Source organism: Martes martes, assembly GCF_963455335.1.
Source record: "Martes martes genome assembly, chromosome: 2".
In the NCBI taxonomy this organism is placed as follows: domain Eukaryota; kingdom Metazoa; phylum Chordata; class Mammalia; order Carnivora; family Mustelidae; genus Martes; species Martes martes.
Window position 1 is genome coordinate 82,015,131 of NC_137889.1, and position 19,359 is coordinate 82,034,489.

General features: G+C 41.8%; 1 protein-coding gene across 2 annotated transcripts in view; it reads left to right on the plus strand.

Annotated features, from left to right (window-relative positions):
• The first annotated feature begins 286 nt into the window (after positions 1 to 286).
• The window catches only part of PDGFC (platelet derived growth factor C), a 197,607-nt gene continuing 178,534 nt past the window's right edge, over positions 287 to 19,359 (plus strand). The window contains exon 1 of one of the 2 annotated variants that reach the window (XM_080797080.1): positions 287 to 887. In XM_080797080.1, the coding sequence (XP_080653206.1) occupies positions 770 to 887 (118 nt within the window). In that variant the 5' untranslated portion in view covers positions 287 to 769. The remainder of the gene's footprint in view (positions 888 to 19,359) is intronic. The other variant, XM_080797081.1, reaches the window with a different exon arrangement.

The window sequence follows — 19,359 nt, forward strand, 5'->3', positions numbered from 1 at the left end:
CGCACTCAAAACAAGGTGAACTTTGGTCGCGGAAAACTCCAGCCAGGTGCCGGAATCCGCGCCGCGGCGGTCGGGACCAGGCGCAGGCTGCGCGCCGGGCTGGGGAGCGGGAGCCCCGCGGCCTCCCTCCGCCCGCGCCCGGGGCGGCCTCGGCCAGGAGCCCCCCGGCCTCGCTCCGGCTCCGCGGCCCCCGGGACCAGCCGCGGCGCCCTAGCCTTGTTTCTTCCCCCTCCCCCTTCGGGGGTGGGGGTGGGGCGGGGGAGAGGGGCGCCCGGAGAGCGCATCTATTGGCAGCTTTGTTATTGATCAGAAACTGCTCGCCGCCAACTTGGCTTCGAGGCTGGCTTCGCGCGACCCTTGAGTGTTCGCCTCTGTCCTGTCCCCCGAACTGACAGGTGCTCCCAGCAACTTGCTGGTGACTTCTCGCCGCTCCCCCGGCTCCCCCGCGTCCCCACCCCCCTCTTTCCTCCCTCGTCTTCACCCCCACCCCCACCACTTCGGCACAGCTCAGGATTTGTTTAAACCTTGGGAAACTGGTTCAGGTCCAGGTTTTGCTTTGATCCTTTTCAAAAACTGGAGACACAGAAGAGGGCTCTAGGAAGAAGTTTTGGATGGGATTATGTGGAAACTACCCTGCGATTCTCTGCTGCCAGAGCGGGCTCGGCGCTTCCACCCCAGTGCAGCCTTCCCCTGGCGGTGGTGAGAGAGACTCAGGAGTCGCTGCTTCCAAAGTGCCCGCCGTGAGTGAGTTCTCGCCCCAGTCAGCCAAATGCTCCTCTTCGGGCTTCTCCTGCTGACATCTGCCCTGGCCGGCCAGAGACACGGGACTCAGGCTGAGTCCAACCTGAGTAGTAAATCCCAGTACTCCAGCAACAAGGAACAGAACGGTGAGTCTTTTACCCCTTTCTCCTTGTGTTACCTTGGCATTGTGCGTTGGTGTGTGATGTACACCACCCTGCGAGGGTACGATCGTCTCGCTATCCATGCAAATGCGCGCTGAGTTCATTGGCATGGACTTGAGGAGGTTCCGTGCAGTTTGCAACCTCGGGAGCTGCCACAAAGCTGTAACGGGGCTCAGTTAGAGAGGACATTCTGGGAGCGATTGTGAACGTCAGTTCAAACGCACATTGCAGAACTTTTCCTTGCCAGAATTATAAGTTCAGGAACTGCCTCGAAAAATGAATCCAGAATGAATGAGTCTTGGCACGTTTGACTTTACTCCGATTTTCTTTTTCGGGGTGGGGGGGGGCGGTGTTTGAGGAAATGTACCAGCCACATTAATTGAAGCACTCAGAGTGGAAAGGCATCAATTAATCAGTAAGTAGATAGGAAATAGAGAGGTCAAGAGGCCGTGTGGACGTTTTTAGGGGGAGTTAAAAAATGTATTTCTCTTGCGCTCTATTTTTTTTTTTTTTTTAATGTGCCTTTGTACTCTGAAGCCCTTACCTTTCTGGTGTGTGTTTTTATATGTGTTGGTGAATGACTGCTATTTTGTGTGTGCTGGAAACGACTTAATCCTGCATAGGAAATGAGAATTACTTTCAGCTTTCAAGTGTACCTGAAATGTTTAGAAAACTCTCAGATGCAAGTTCCCTTGGGCTGGGATTGCACAGAGCTGGAGAAAGGCTCCTTTCATAAAGCCAGGGCAGCTTCAGGGTGTGTAATTTGCTTAGCCTCTGAACCCCATATGATTTACATCATTCAATTTCTAAACTCTTTTTCTCTTGATCTACCATTATGAAGTCATTTTCGAGAATACTTTGTAAATAGAAATTTTATACTGCTCATGAAACCACAATGTTAATGTAAGCTATCTAAAATTAGAATATTAAATACCCTGTTTACAAGTGGTGGCTCTTAACATTATTTGAAAAGAAATGTACATGTTTTTACTGCTTTGTAGGCCATCTATTTAGAGTACAGGAATGCTGTCACTTTATTAACCGGGGGAAATGAACCCAAGCAGCATACCTAGAAAATCAGAATGGTGTGTGCTGTTTTTAAGTCACACCAAACTTTTTCTTTATGATTTTGGGGTGTTTACAAGCTTCGACTTTGAATTTAAGCTCTCTGAAGTGTTCATCCTAAAGAAAGCACAGAAAGTTTTAAAGTACAAAGATAGACTGAGGATTCCTGGGACTTTTGTAGACATTATTTATATGTGTATTGTATGTGCAGCAAATGCACATTATCACATTTATCAGCCAATATTAATGTAGTTACTTCTTACAACTTGCTAATGTGATGGCACATGGCACCTGCAAGACGCTTGAGCTGCTGATCAAAGGGCAGCCTAGGGATCTATCTCTAATCACAGGAGCTGCAGAGGACTGGGGGAAAGTGATCAAAGGAGCCCCAGCACCAGCTGTACCCTGGCAGGAAACAGATCAGACCAACCTTTGTTCTTTTTTATGTAAAATAAATGTCCAGTTCAAAATATTGCTTCTTACTAGACAAGCTTCTCCAGAATGACAATGCACAATATTCCTGGCTTCGGTCTTCTATATTTTATAGTTCCTGTGCCATTATCATTTCTCCCTCTGTGCTGTTTTATCAAACCTGTCCTGGCATCTGTCACCTCTGAATCCCTTCGTTACTTGTGCCTCTGATTGTCATTCTTTCTTGTGACCCACCTACCGATCATCACTTTGTAATGGGCCCCAGAGCTCTCATGTGGTCATTGGCCACTTTACTGAGCAGGTTCACACCCTCTGGAGAGGTGAGTTCATTAAGCTAGGCCACACACATTCTGTTACCATCAGAGGTTGGGCCATTTCCATTCCTAAGTTGCACGATGCTAAAAATAGCCGAGCTGTTTCCTAATCTGTGGGTAGAGGATTGAGCTATGTTTAGCTCTTGGGAGGGTTGGCAGCAGGAAGTAACTAGAGGTAGGCAACTACTCACCTTGTAGTTTTTAGCCTCAGGAGAAGTGGGACTTTCCAGCACTAGGGGGCAATATAGAGCTATTTTCCCCGCACATGCTCAGGTTGATTTTATGCTTCAGGGTTCCAAGCATTGAGGATAACAGGTAGTTGCCAAAGAAGATCCCCCTGGAATGCGAACAAATTTGCTGTAACTTCCTTTTCTTCATCTTCTTTGGGGGGAGGGTTCAAATTTTCATTCCCTTAGGTGGGATTTTTTTGCCCTTATAGTGAATTATGATGGATTTTTGATTGCCCTCTTCCTATTCTCAATTTTGATGATTGCCCAATTCTGGAAGTACAAACCCTCCTGGAGATGCCACACAGAAATGTCATTGGCCCAGTGTGTGCACTGCATCATTTTATGAAAGGTCTTCTGAGTTCCAAATGTCCAAATTGATCTATTTATTGTGACTTTATGAACTCATTCGTGCTTTCAGAGACCTCTCCCCAGTAATACTGTCTTTTCTCTGGAATTCTAAATTCTCAGGTGTGGATGCAATCAGATCCTGAGGACTGCCTCGTCTCAATATTAACTTGGTGCCCCAAGAGGTGTTATAAATAAATGGAAGTTGATTGCTATAGCCAATGCTAGATATTTGGATTTAGGTTGGATCATGTGGAGGTGCTTCAGAATTCGTTGTGGAGAATTCGTGTCATTTACCCTGCTGTCATTTGTTACCTGGTTTTTGACCCAATAGTATATTGCAATTCTTGCCACTTTGCTGTGAGAATAGCTTTGTCCTCCAATGTTATAAGTTATCTTTGTGTCCTTAATTCTTACCTTGACTTCTAACCCTGAAGTCTCACATGTAAAGCAAGGGTCTCCAGATGTATATTAAAGGAGATAAAAAGATAAGAACGTTGACTTAAATAGGGTTTCTGGCCTATACTTCCTGTATCACCATTGGGAAAATGACTGATACCTGTGTGCACTCACTTAGGGGAGAATGCTGGGTATGGAACCAGTAAGTTCTGAGATGGTTCTTCTATGTTGTAGGGGAAGGAATCTTATGCATCAAAAAACAAAGAGAAACAAAGCTTCCCTTATCAATTAAATATAGCCCAAATAGACACCCAATCACAAAGTTTTTGGAGGAAGGCCTCATCTACTTTGTGTCATTGGTGAGTGATTTTAATTTACCCATGGAGCTGAAATGTGCTTCTGGTTCTCATTTTCTTTAACCATTTTGAGGGCAGATTTAGAATATGCCTCTATTGGTTGGGGTTATTAGGGTTATGCTTATGAACATCATTTATTGTATGTGCTCTTTTCCTCAAAAACTTTCGTGGCCCATGGTCCTCTAGGAATGACTTTCTGAATATATGTATCTTGTGTTTGTAGCTTCTCTTTCTCTCTCTCTCTTTCTCTTTTTTTTTTCTTTTCATGCCGGCTTGTTCCTCCTCCCCTTGCCATGTGCCTGTATCTAACAAAGCTGTGTCTACTCCCCCTACCCTTTCTAGGGAGATGGCTTCAAAGCTCTATTTCACTGAAAATGGATAATCACAATCCTTAGATTGGTGTCCAAGAGTAAATAGGCTCTGACCCAGTGCTGAAGGAACTTCCTGCATGTTAGTCTGTAAGTTGTAGTGCATGACCTTTGTGACATTTATTTTTGTTGTTTAGAGGCTTTTTTTTTTTTTAAAGAACTTCCTCCTTGTTCTGTGCTCTGTTTGAGACTATTGAGGAAGTTGAAGAAGTAAAGTGCCATTATGTAATGATGAATATTGTTTTTCACAATTGGTGACAAAAATGTCCCATTCTATTTTTTGGTAACATTCCCTTTCTAACAGTTGTTGTCTTTTGCAGTTTATCTGATGTATTTTACATTTACCTCCAAAAGGTGTTTGGATCTGTCAGAAGCTTTAGGGACTTGTATATTATTTGTTAAATAGTTTGAAATAGAGGCCACAGTCTGACACTAAAAGTTCCCCAGTGGTGGCGTTTTGTAGAGCTCCTTCTTGGACACCAAAATTTTAGCTTTGTCTATTCTTATTTCATCTTTCCTGGTGCTTATTTTTTTATAGATCTTCTTTATATTCTCTTCTACTTCATGTTTTTTTCAACCTTTATAGTGCTAAAATTCCATTTTATCTACAACCTGCACACTTTTTATAGAAACAGAATTCTAATCATAATGCGATGTGTGTTAAGTAAATAAAAATTGAATCAATGCATTCATAATGCTCATACTCCCCCTCCAAAAATGTTTCCAAAATTGCTAAAATGTTCTCTGTAGGTTTCTATTTGTGTTAACCAAAATGGTCATAAAAATCCCTTTATTTACTTCATCTAATTTTGATGTTTCTGATTGTTTTATTTGTAAATACATATGTAGCCAGAATATCTCTGTACAATGCTATATAATTTCTATATTACTCATTTATTAAACAACAGTTTCCTGTGTCATTTTTCACTACACCTGTCTCCAACTGCGTTTTTTGTTTGTTTGTTTTGTTTTTGTTTTTGTTTTTGTGTTTTGAATCTCTCTTATTTCCTAACGACACCTCTAGTGGTTGATTTTTAGTTGATATGCTCCAGTACTATCATACAGATTGTTAAAATACTGAAATATTTCTAATGGGTTGGGAAGGAGCCAGTGCTATCCTTTTAGGATATGAATCTATCTAAAATGAATCAGAACTACAAGGTTAATATTTGACACAGCTCAGAACCTTTAGAATACCACTGCAACCTTTAGAATACCACTGCAACCCTGCTGGCCTCCTTCCTGATTGATCATTGTGCCTGCCATATTGATTGTTAGCCATCTTCACACTTTTAGGTACTGACCATTTCAGTCATATTGGAGGTCCAACTCTTTTCTCTTCTCTTCCCCGCTGGGCAGCTGAGGCCAAACTGAGGCCAAGCTGAGGCGTGAAGGACCTGGAGTAAGGAAAGGATATGGCCTTTTTAAAAAACGTCCTTTTTGCAGCTTCTTGTGTTCTACCTCATCAAGGGTTGGGGCGTGGGGAGTGAAATGAAGCAGGGGGACATGACACACATGGCATGGGATTGCAACCTCACTTGGTGGTGGTGGTTTCCGTTGACAGCCCTGATCAGCTGCTTGTGCCTGAGTAGCCTCTTACTGTCTTCTAAATTAAATGGATCATCTTCTCAGTGGAGTCTTGTTCTGCCCACTTAATCTGAATTAGCCACCCCTCACTATCACATCAAGGTGTTAATTAAATGCATAGTACTTATTATCACTTTTTGATATTCTTCTTGGTATTGATCAATTGAGTACTTGTAAACCACCCCCACCCCACCCCCAGAGTACATAAGCTCCCTGAGAGTATGGACCTTGACCGAGTTGCTCTTTGTGGGAGCTTTAGCACCTGGAACGGGATTACATGTAGTATGTGCTCAATAATTTTTTGTTGGATGGTTATGGATGTAGTGCCTTATTAGAGTAAGACTCTGGTGTTGACTCTAATAGTAGGCCATCTATGAAGGTGTCTTTTTGGTCTTGGAACTTCCACATTATTTTACATTTTTCACAAGAAGATAAACTTGTTTATTTATTGGTTGTGATGCCAGTCGAAGTACTACCTTACCATCTTGGTTAATATACCACGTTACCAGGTGAGCATGTGGGCAGGTTTCCTAGAACTGGTGCTAGTTACTTTCTTAAAAGTGCCATTTCTGTGCATACCTCTGTGTTTCCCAAAGATGGGGTGCTGTGTGATGTGGACCAAGGATCTGAAGAATGGTGAATTTGGCATGGCTAAGAGGCCTCCAGAAGAAGTGTGCTTTCCATCTTCTGCTTGTGGCTCACAGATGAACAGGCTAGACCTGAGCAATAAATATGGTGCATGGAATGTTAGGACTGGACAGCTCCTGAGAGCCTGTCCTCACAGATGTGTGAAGGGAGACCCGAAGAGCTAAGTGACTTTGTCTAGGCCACTGTTGAGTGCAACAGTATTAAACTGCTAGTGTGGTGATGTATTTTTCCTTACATAAAGAATCAACTGGGCAAATGGAATTCTAGTTTTAACATTCTGATGCTTTGTATGGAAAACATTCTTTATTATTTTAGAGGGTTGCATGCTTAGTGGGTTGTAAAGGAAGATGGGACACCCTCGATCCTGAAACACAGCTTACAAGAATACTAAGGAAAACTTTAATCTCGAAATAATCACATTCGTTAAATACAGGAGATAATCTGGCTAATGTATATTGTTTCTTTTGGAGTAGGAATCTGATAATTTGGGAAATAACTTGAGAAACTACCTTTAGAATTGTTACTACTACATATCCAGACTTAATTTTAAGCAGATGTACTAGGTCCATAGATGGACGATGTTCATTCCAATATTTTGGTTTATCAATTAATGATGATGAAGAGGATGGTTGACGTTGGGATGCTTGGTTCCACAAAGCAGGTTTTTTTTTAAAAACAATAATTTTAAACATTTCATTTAGCAGGATGTCTCACTGGTAAAAGTACCATAGGAATGAATAAATGAGCATGGCTTAGTGGGCTCTCAAAGCACAAACTGTTATTCTTTGGATTTAATGAGTGATTTTAATTTTTATTTACGTTTTAATATATACAATATTCTTTTCAGAGGTTCATATTTCTCTCAAAATTCAAGAACATCAGGAAGTAAATTAATAGCTGTGGACTTGAATGGCTTGCCTAAGATAGGATTAGATGACCCAGATTTTATTTGTGAAGTTTCTAAATCTGAGAACAAAAGGAGCTAAAAATTTTAAAGAGGAGTTATACTAAGTAGGCTTATCATTAAAGTCAGGTTATTAAGAATGATATTTTTTTGGTAGTATGAGCTCATTTTGCCTTTTACTTCATGAAAATGCATGCTAAATTGAGCTTAGCGAGTTCTGTCACCTGACTTCACATTAGATGTCATAGGCCATCTTCAAGCAGTTATTTCCAGTCCCCTGGTGACGGAGCAGCATCTTTCCTGGACATTTGACCTTTGTCTAGGGCAAACCATCTCTGCCAGGCTGGTCTCACTAATTTTGCCTTCTTGTCAAACTATGATTTTTTTTTTTTTTTTTTTTTTGTACTTCACTTTTACCTTATCGGCTAGTAGTTGAGCCATTTCTCAATCAAATGAGGTGTGTATAGGGCTGTTGCAGGGAGTGGAGGATGGAGGGTCTGTCTTTCTGAGGGAAACCAACATCACCTAACAGTGCGAGGCACATCGATGGTAAGTGTGAGGATATAGATTTGCAGTGCTGCTGAGTGTCCTGATAAGACAGCAGTTAGAGCTCTCAGGAGAGACATAGGAAGAGCAGTATTTGGACGCATTCTTTGTGGGTGGGTAGATGGGTCTACGGATCTCTCCGTGAATCTCTGGTTTTGTAATGCTTAATAATGACACCCTGTGAGCACGTATTAGTTGGCACATGTGTGCTCAGTGTTTGCAGACAATATGTAGCTTATCTTTATAACCTCCTCATGAGTTATGAGGAAAAACACCAAGGCTTAGCCTTGGCTAAGTAGCTTAGCCAAGGTCTCATAGCTGGTAAATGTTTGGACCTGGGTCTGACTCCAAGCCAGGACTCAGAGTCACATGCTTCTTCCTTCGTGAGTTAAATGGTCTAATGTTTTATTAGAACATTGCTTTTATTCAGCAAATATTTATAAGCATCTGCTCTTGGCTGAGCTCTGCACTAGGTGCTGGATACACAAAGAATAAGATACAGTTCTGCCCTTGAGAAGCTCTGTCCAAGAACGAGGACAGATCCTTCTTTTTTCTTGCAGTCTAGTAATGCTGTGCTCAAAGCGCTATGGGATCATGGGATGCTTTATTTCACCTCAAAAATCCTGTTGATTCGCTTAGTGGTAGATTCCGCCTGGAAGTGAAGTGCAAGTAGGAGAGTTCCCACAGGGCACGTGACATATTTGAAGTGGGTCTGGGAGAGGAAAAGAGACCATTCTAGGCCAAGGAAACAGCCTGCACAAAAGAATACAGACAGGGAAAGGCATAACTCATGGGAGACAAAAAGAGTCTGGTGCTGAATGTGAGTAGAGGGAAGAAAATAGTGGAAAGGTGTCCTGGTTGTGTATGTGCAAAGACCCTGATGCCGTTTGCAGTGTGCTTTGTGCAGTTTGCACTTAACACACAGGATAAAGAGAAGGTTGTCTCTCTGTTTCAGAGCTGGTGAAAACCCTTCATTTTCAGTTATTTTCGAAGCAGACATGTGGTAGCAGTTCTGCTTTGGGGTGTGTAGCTGACTGCTTATTGTTACAGTTTTGTCCCAGTCATTAGGCGTGTTTGGCCGTTCTGAATTGGTGAGAAGGGCAGCCTGTACAGCCTCAGTTACACTCACATAAGTTAAGCCTGTGTCCACACTACTCTCTATTGCCTCCTTTATGTAAACAAAGAGCTGTTTTCACACTTCATTCACAAAATGGATGGCCTGCGGAATGAGGCTGGGTGAGGGATCAGGAGATTGTGGTAAAAGGAAAGCAGCTTCCCGCACACTGAATTAGTGTAATGAAGCTATTACGTTGCAAGAGGCAAAGAAAACAGCCTTAACACTTTGAAGGGAAAGGCTTTCAAGTCTTGTGGAAAATTAATTCCTATGAGGTTACTCTACATTGAGTAACTGCACCATTTCTCTAGTGAGGCTCATTCTGGGGGTCCCTTGTAGACAGGGCTACAAATATTTTGTGGTTTTTAAGGACCTGAAAAGAATGAGTTTTCTTGGAAGATGTGCTTTCTGGATGCCATGCCACTTTTTTGAAGCTATGCTTTTTGCATTCTAGGAAAGCCTTGTTTGTGAGTGGATACTATTTTAGGCTTTTCGACATTTGCAAGATGGAGATAGGCTTCCGTGTTTTAATATGCCCAGCTGGCCATTGCACCTGCCTTTTGAGTCACTACAGAGATCAGAAACCATTAACAACAGAAGCTGGACTTATGTGGTACTTATCTCATGTTGTTTCTGGCAGTTATTTTTGCTGGGTATTTATAAGGACATCTGTCTTTTAAAGAGTCCTATTACTTACCCTTTTTTTTTCCACCAAGGAATAAATCACAGCTTGTTTTCCATACTGCCACACACATTCATAGTCTGAGGTGATTAGAAATGCAAATTAAGAGTCATTAAAACTTTATAATTTCTTTTCCTGTGGCATCAGGAGATATTTAACATCAATGTACTAAGAAGGAACATTTGCTTAAAATGTGATTAAGATGTGAGCAGATGAGAAGAAAGAAATATTCAGTTTCTTACTGGAAATTTCTAACTGGGTTTGGGAATAAGAGGAACCTGCAGTATTCCTTTCTGATTTATCCTCCTTTAAATCGGAGACAGAACAAGTAGGGTGCGCATAGTTTAAGAAGACAGGAAAACACAGTAGCTTCTGACGTTTTCAAATTGCTCTATGGAAATATATACTAAAGTCTACTTCTTACCAGAGTGTGATGTACCATCGAATTACCCAAAGGACAGATCAAATTCAGCTGGATACCTTGTAGTGATTCTTGGGTATGTAAACACTATGAAAACAAGAAAAAAAAAATCAGACCATGTAAGTATGAAAGGCATTGATCTGCACACCCAGAGGTAGAGATAGGGTGGGCCGGATACAGATCTCCTCTACTGGAACTATGTTTATGTTGTAGGTAATAAAAGGTACTGGCTTCCTGTTAAAGAAGTAGCAATGTCTCTGTAAGTATGCATTTTTTCCTGACTTCACTTTTATTTATAAACAAAAGTACACTCTATTTCTGGAGTCTACATGAAAATGAATCGCCTCTACGAAAGGAGAGACCAACACTCAGAGTGTTCTTAAAGTTTCAGATGCAGTTTTATGTGTATTGGAGTTATATATAAAGGCTCAACTGTATCTTTACTTTGTGTTACTAACTGCAGTCAAAACTGTTTGGCTGTTTCTGGAAAAATCAACAGTCTAACGATAGCAGGTGTTTCCCAGGTCAAAACCTGGCTCATCTATCCAGAGATATTGGCAGAGTCTAGCTACCTAACTGATAAATGCTAAACCTTGAAACAGTAGTTTTAATCAGTTTCCCTGTGAATATTAGCAGGCTTGAGATTTGTAAGCAAGAAGAATGTGAAATTAGCAATCAAATGATCTCTATGTTTATTTTTTAGAAAAACTTTTCTTTCATGGTATAAAATTTATCTTTAATCTGTGCTGATAACTTTTAATAGGCATCAGTTGGGTACCCCATTAAACTAACTGCTTTAAAATGGTTTCCTTTTAGAACTAACGTTTGCATCCTAGGAAATCAATTGGAGTGTATGGATTTCACATTTCCCTTGCAATCTTCCTTTACAAGCATTTCTGAATGACCGACCTACCATAGCAAAACACTCAGAGGTGCAAATCTTCTGGAAGAAGTGCAAATGCCACAGTTTTACTTGGAAAAATGGAAAAAAAAAACTTATTTAATATATCTGCCAAGCATTTAAAACTGCAGAAAGCACAGGAAATACTTTTGGTATATAGGAATGTGTGGTGTTTCCACACTACAAACATTGTTTTGAAAATTTCCCCGGTAGTGGTGAATTATATGAGACCACGTCCATCTAAGGAGAGCTTGTTTAACTGGCTTGTGGTTCTGGGGCTCACTCAAACACTCTTAAACAAAATAAAGGGAATGGATGTAATAACTTCTTTATGGAAAGGCCATAAAAAGGTACAGGGCCATGTAAACAAATTGGGTCATTTACTAGATGTTTTAAGTGATAGATTTGCAATCCCCATTCAGGGTTGTGTATTAGGTTTTATAGGACTGTGACCATATCCTACTCTAAAAATGGAAATGTGTGCTTATCTTTTGTTTGTTTATTTGTTTGTTTTAATTTAGTGCATGGAAACCCATTATTGCCATATTATACTGTACTTTGAAAACATAAGATTTTGAGCACTTATGTTTATAAAGTTTGTTCAAGCTTGGAAAATGATTAGAGACCCACGAGTGAAAAGTTGAATTGACCTGTTTTTTTGGTAGCACTGGGTTCCGTTCAAGGAAAATAAGAAGATTGAAATTGAAATTTTCCTTCTGGGCTCAGACATGTCTAAACTAATTGTAAAATAATTGTTCTGGCTTACAAGAGTAGACTCATAACTACGACTATGTAAAGTAGAAATTCAACAACAGTTATGATTTACAGTGACTGTAACTCTGCCAATCTTGTAATAAAACCGCTATTATAACCAACCTACTGTGACATTCATTTGTCTTGAGATGTTGGTTAAAAAAAAAAAAAAAGTCCTCTCCCAGGTTGTCTCGCTTCAGAGAGCCACTTTATTACATTAGGATATTAATTCACCTTCTCTGAAATGGGTATGAGGGTTGTGCCAGAACAGTCCTACGAAGGGAGGGCATGGGTGGGAATGGAAGCATGCGTGGTGCCCTGCATTGTGGTGGTGACCAGTGGCAGTGGCAGTTGAAGTGAGGAAAGGAAATGGAATAATTTCTATGTTGATTCCATAACATTTATGCATTCTGTAACTTCTCTCAATCAGGGTTGGCTCACTTGGCCTTAAAGGAAGTAGATTGTGTAAGAAACCTCAGTAAAACTCAATGAGCCTTTCTCAGTTTTGAAAACCGATGGCATCATAGCACCCTGGCAACTTTGAAGCCTTACTGCTGGAAGTTTGGCAGCGGAAATAACTGCTCCGGCTTCACGAGCCTTAAAAAACAAGGGACAATGGTGGATATTATAGTTTCTTTGTAATTTGTGACTTGCTATTCCTTTTTTTTTTTTTTTTTAATGAGTAGCTTAGGGCTAGATGGCCTTAAGTCTATGAGAAACCTAAATTCTACCTTTCAGTTGGATTCTGTGAAACCTTAAAAACAATAATTCACATCTTTTTGCCTTAGTTACCCATTCACCCCTTTTATCTAGCACACAGTTCTGCATGGTTATATGCTACCTAAATAAAAACTTATCGCACGGAGGTGTCTACCACAGAGTGACACGAGTTCCTGGCTGGCACCGTGAGGCTTGGCGGGGGATGCGACTCTGAATTTGATTCTGTCACTGCCTTTAAGTAGTTTATAGTGAAGTGGGGAGAGAAGACATGGAGCGGGCTGGAATAACAGAATGAAATACAGTGCTTGGTGGGAATCGAGGGAAAAGCAAAATCGTTCACAGTGGAGACATTAGAAAACACTTAGTAAGATTGTCAGGGTAGACTTCTGCTTTGAGCAAAAAGTGCCTGGAAAGATGAGTGACCTGTGTTGCCTGCAGAATGCAGGGTCCGGTGGGGTGGATTGTAGGAGGAGGGAGCCTGCTGTAAGTGGGGACGCGGAAGGGAGTCTGGGAAACCCATGCGGTCAGTCCGGTGCGATTTGTTCTGACTGAGACTTTAGAAATAGATTCAGTGGGCAGGTGACTAGAAATAAGTGACACGAAAGAAGGGTCACTGATGTACCACTTAGGCTTGACTAACTAGGAGAGCGATTCTGCCCAATTCAGTGTAGCCGCCATCGTCGGCCCTCCCACCCGGAGATGCGGGCGGCCACATTATAGATGAAATCTGAGTCCTCGTGGAGTAAAACAAGTAGAGACAGAGTGAAGGTTGCTGAAAAGTGAATGCTTCAGTTTGAAGGAAAAGGAAATCCCACATATTTGGCCCAGAGCCACGAAGAGGAGGCAGACAGTAAAGGGAGGGAGAAACAAGAGAGAGAAATGACAGAAAACAGTGGGGAGAGGGGAGGGAGAACAACCTTAAGGCAGACGGAGGACGGTACCAAGGAAGGGGAGAGAAAAGTCAAAGAAATTGGCCTCCAGGAAAAAATACAGCACAGTGTCAAGACAGCGGGCATCGATGAGTAAACAGTAAACTGATTTTTCAGTGTTGACCAAAAACAAGAATAAGAACAACAAACCCCTTCTTTCTAATGCGGGGTATGGACATGGGAGGAAGAATGGTGATAGACTTCAGTGAAGAAGTGAGATGTAAAGTTTTTAAGGCTTTGGGGTAACTTTTAGTTATGAGAGAAGCAGGTAATGAAGAGACTTCAGAATGGAGAGAAAGAAAGAGGAAAGAAGCAGGTTTGTTTACTTGTTTGTTGGGTTCAAGAAAGATCCAGAGGAGCTGAAAAGGTTCAATGTGTAACAAGAGAGAAGACTTCTGGGCTGGAAATGTCCTTCAGTTGGTGATGGAACCCAGGAGAAAAGGAGGTAGAGCATTAGGCGGTATGTCCAATTATTGCCTAAAGAGCGGGAGCGTCCCTGGCAGAGAAGTAGGAATTAAATTTTGGAGGAAGTGAGCCTTGAAACATATTTTGACCAAGTGGGAAAGTGCCAAGAGATGCAGGAAAAATGGCAGCCATGTCTCTCTGCCAGTGGGGTCAGAGAAGCCCCAATCAGTATGTTCTAGTGCTGTCTAATGTCTCAAGTAGAAACGTTGAGAACACGAGAGGTAAAATAACAGAAGATGTTTTTGCTGGGTCAGTCCACCTAGAGGATGACGGGATGGTAAGTTTTGGGATATGGTGATGGAGGAAAGAGTGGGGTCGGTAGGCAGAGATTTATGCACGCGCTAACAATAGTAGTGGATGGGGAAGGGAGTGACCTGTGGAAGAATGTGTGTTAAAAAGACACACCTAAACCAGAGTTAGTAGGGACTTTTAACCAGTCACAGAGCTGCAGAGATGTCAAAAACAATCAGGGACATTCAAGTTAAACGATCACTTTAATGCCCCTTATTTTACCTTTCTGGGCCTGATGCCCTTCAAGTGTACCCTAAAAAATCATAAAAAGTCAGGGGAAACTCCTCTGCACGCCTCTGGGATCTCTACTGTGGAAGCTCTAGCATCTGTTGCAAGGACTACACGGGGTTTTTGTTTTGTTTTGTTTTTAAAGATTTTATTTATTTATTAGAGGGAGAAAGAGAGAGTGAGAGAGAGCATGAAAAAGGAGGAACGGGAGAAGTAGGCTCCCCACGAGCAGGCAGCCCGATGCAGGGTCAGTCCCCAGGACCTTATCTGAAGGCTGATGCTTAACGACTGAGCCACCCAGGCACCCCATTTTGTTTTGTTTTTAACAGCTATTAAAGACACCTAGAAAACTGTTGGAGGTGGGTTCAAGTGATGGCTATTGTTTGCTCAAGAGAAGACTATACCTCCATATGTGTATTCTCCTCTCCCCAAAAAGGCTGTGTTCTGAACACCTTTGCAGGGTAAGGATTGTGTATGCTCCTATCATGGGGAATCTTTTTTATGTTCTTGTAATCATTGCCAACAGGTACTTCGATCTGGTTTGTTGAATAACCATGATTATGGAACTTTGATCAAAATACTTCATTTTTGTTTCTCCTGAATTTTATTGAGCAGAGGAAATCTTCCCCTATCCCAGGATGGGTATTTCTGCAAGACAAGGTTTCTCAGCTCACCCTTAAGAGATACTGAGTTCTAGAGTGGTTTCCAGTGGAAGCAGCCTATGATTTAGAAATAAGATGGTCCCGTCCTTTGGAAATTAAAACTCCAAATGTGACAGCTTTGGGCTTCTTCACTGCCTGCCCAGGCTGCTGAGTGGAGTTTGTCTGGGAAAGTTCCTGGGGTGGAGGGAGCAGGAGCCTTGACGTGTCTGAGGGATTCGGCATTCATGGAGCAGCGGGCCATTTCGTTCGAAGATCTTACTGTCTCTTTGGTGTCACGGCCCTCGGTGTCATTTTAGCATCCAGTGACCCATCTGTTTCGAGGACTCCGTGTGTCTCATAGCTGGGCTCGCTCTCAGAGCTCCGAGTCTGAGAATGCAACTTCAGATGCATAGTCTTTGTTCTGCTTAAATCTCAGGCCTTCACAAGCATTTAAAATGTGTAATACAGAACATGAAACAAGCACAGAATTATCATCAAGCTAATGAATGAAAACATTTTTTTTTTAAGATTTTATTTATTTATTTGGCAGAGAGAGATCACAAGTAGGCAGAGAGGCAGGCAGAGGGGGAGGGGGGACAGGCTCCCTGCAGAGCAGAGAGCCCGATGCGGAGCTCGATCCCAGGACCCCGAGATCATGACCTGAGCTGAAGGCAGAGGCTTAACCCATTGAGCCACCCAGGTGCCCCAACATTTCTATTTTTGAATGAAGTAATTATCTTTATGTTTGTAATTTCTGCATTCTCATTGTCATCACCCCAGGTCAGGTGTGGATGACCTAGACTGTGACAAACATGTTCTTATTTTTCCTTAAAAGGCTTTTCCCACACCTGCCCACGCCTGATGGATCAGACATTAGAGGTTGATGCAGAGTAATTGTCTTATAGTAGAGTTCTCCATGTGTTTAATCAGTGCTTCTCAAACTTCACCTGGGGACCTTATTAAAACGTAGATTCTGCTTTTGTGGCTGTTGGTAGGGCCAGAGAATTTTCATCTTAGCAAGCTCCCAGATGCTGCTGTTGCTGTTGCTGGGCTGACACCAGACTTGGAGTAACAAGGGCCTGCTTGGGTGTTCTCAAGCCCTCTGTGATCTCACCTCAATATTTCCAGTAAAAAGATTGCACAAAGCTGATCCCTCCTCACCACAGAGATGACTCCATGCCTCTGCCCTTGCAACTCTTTTAACCAAGACGTCTATTCAATTCAGTAAACATCAAGTGCCTCGTGTTCCAGTCACCATGGTGCATCCTGAAAACAGATAAACAAAATGTCGACAATCAGTGTGGCTTTTCATCATGAGAGATATGCTTAGAACTCTAAAGGAACCCAGCGATGTTCCCTTTCGTGGTCATGAAAGGCTTCTCATGAGGCCATCACTTGAGTCGGGTCTTGTAGGATAAGGAGAGTTCCCTAGAAAAGAAGAGGGCTCTAGCAGAAGCCATAGACTTGTTAGAAAGCAAAAAGTCTATGGAAAAATCAGCTCTATTTCTTGGGAAATAAGACTGAAAAAATTATTCAGTGATTGTGAAGGACTCTGACACATGACGGAGAGTGTTTAGATGTCATGTGACAGGTCCTAGGGAGAAGGCTCCATGCTTTCTGCACTGGCTCCTTAATGGTAGTCGTCTGCCTTTTCCTCCATTTTCGTGCTCTTATGTAACTATCCATTGAATGATCTGACTTGGGTTTTGTTTTTTTTTTGCTTTTTTGCTTTCAAAAAAAGAAAAGGTACATCAGGATGATTGTAAAATACAGAGAAGATAGAGGCAAGGGTATTGGCAATAGTTAGCTATCCAATGTAGAGTACATGGGCCACTTACTGCGTGTGGGGAGATTGGAAGGGTAACCATTACCTTACCTCACTCTGTGTGTTCAAAGCCTACGTGTATTTAAGGTCAGCCCACCTGGTGCCTCCTCCACAAAGCTTTCAGTATCTCTCAGTCTGGCATGTTTACCTGGTCTAAACTCCCAGAATATTACGGAATTTACCGCTCTCTACCTTAAGTTCTAGTTCTGTATGTGTCTTTTCTCTCATGATCTTCAAGTGTCAGAAAGTAAAATGTTGACTAATCTTTAGCTCAGTGTCCCATTAGGTGGTAGGACTCTTAGGTGAAGTGAAAACAGCCCACTTAGACCCAACACAGCCAGTTCTGTTGTAGTGTTGACATCTGGTCTCATAGGTCATCATTGATAGGCCCTAAAGAAGTCATATGCTTTATTTCACAACTGAGGGATGTAACTGATGTCTGGCTTCATTTTGAGGAACTAAAAGGGGATACACTGAAAGGCTTCTTCATCTTTCTGCTTAGACAGAGTAAAATGAATGTGCAAAGAACCTTATTAGCAAAATTATAGTGATGACTGCTTAGAATGTTATTTCCTCAACAAGAAAAAGAAATGTATCATTTCCAGGAAAATTATTTTTAAACAGGGAACTTTGTGATTAACGTTTATTGCAATCAGTTTAAGAAAAGCATGACTATCAAAAGTCCATTTTCAATAGCTTTAACTAATTTTTGTTTTGAATTATTTCCTCCTTCTGTTCTTTGTAGTGAATGTGAGATTTATCCTCATGTGCTTTCTTATTTTCAGTTTGGTTTTTCTTTTTTTGCTTTGGGGTTTCGAGATTGACAGTTGTGATGTATCCCCTGGAAGGCAAAAATCTTGAAAAAGTCATTACTTCCAAAAATCCCTCAAAGAATGCATTTTTTTTTCCTTGGAAATAAAGTCGAGTTTCTCAGCTCTGATCATATGAGATTATGGGCAAGTAGTCCTTAGTTCTGGCATGTGGACAAAACAGAAGCAGCCCCTGGAGAGAGAGAGTTCAAAATTCATGGCAGTAAGCACATGTTCAGTATGCCAATATTTATGGTGTCACAACCAAATTAAAACCATACCCTCTGCTATTTACATAAGGACGGTACCCAGACTGTGTAGGGCTGTGCCCATGTTTCTCAGTGGACTTAAGGCAAGAGAATTGTTCAGGACTCTTGGAGACCAGACTATTTATTTTCACATTCATTTTATTTGTCTCTGTGAGGGAGAGTGAATTGTCTTCACTTATATTCATTTTGCGGTCGTCCAGAATTAGCTGGGGTGAGGACTGGCTTTGTGCTTCCCCATGCAGTGAATTCAGGCCGTTGCCTCCTGGTCTTCTTAGTTCTCGTGCTAGGGGAGTGAGATGTGTCTGTCGGTTACTGACAGTGAACACTGATTGCTTCCTAGGTAGATGGGTAATTCTCAATCTCTCATTTCTAGTGTCTTATTCATGCTGTTGGACAACTGGGGTTTCACCCATTTGGAAAAAAACAGATACACATACTTTTGGTGAGAAGATGCCTTTTTATGGCAATTTTTAAAGTAATACCATCTGGCAAGATTTTTAAGAACAGTAAATTTTCAGCAGCATTGTTGAGTAGACATCTCATTTCTCTACTTCTACAAGACAAAGATACCTAGAAATTTAAATTATAACACATGATATACTCACACAACGATGTGAGGGATGAAGATAATATAAGAGCTACAGAGAGGAGCAGGTTTGGTAGGAAGTAGTGAATCATATTTGCTGGTAGAGTGACATTTGAGTGTGAGTGCATTCTTTCTTTTAAAGATTTCTTTTATTTATTCGTGAGAGAGAGAGGGAGACAGAGAGAGAGAGGGTCCAAGCAGTGGGGAGCGGGAGGCAGAGGGAGAAGCAGGCTCCCCTCTGAGCAAGGAGCCCAACAAGAGACTGAACAGGGGACTCAATCCTAGGACCCTGGCATCATGAACTAAGCAGAGGCTTAACTGACTAAGCCATCCAGGTGTCCCAGAGTGTGAATACATTCTTTTCTTTTTTTTTTTTTTTTTTTTAAGATTATTTATTTATTTATTTATTTGCTAGAGAGAGAGAGAGAGAGATCACTAGTAGGCAGAGAGGCAGGTAGAGAGAAGGGGGGGGGGAAGCAGGCTCCCCGCTGAGCAGAGAGCCTGATGCAGGGCTCTATCCCAGGACCCTGAGATCATGACCTGATCTGAAGGTAGAGGCTTTAACCCACTGAGCCACCCAGGCGCCCCTGTGAATGTATTCTTAATGACCCTTCTAAAAGTCCTAGATT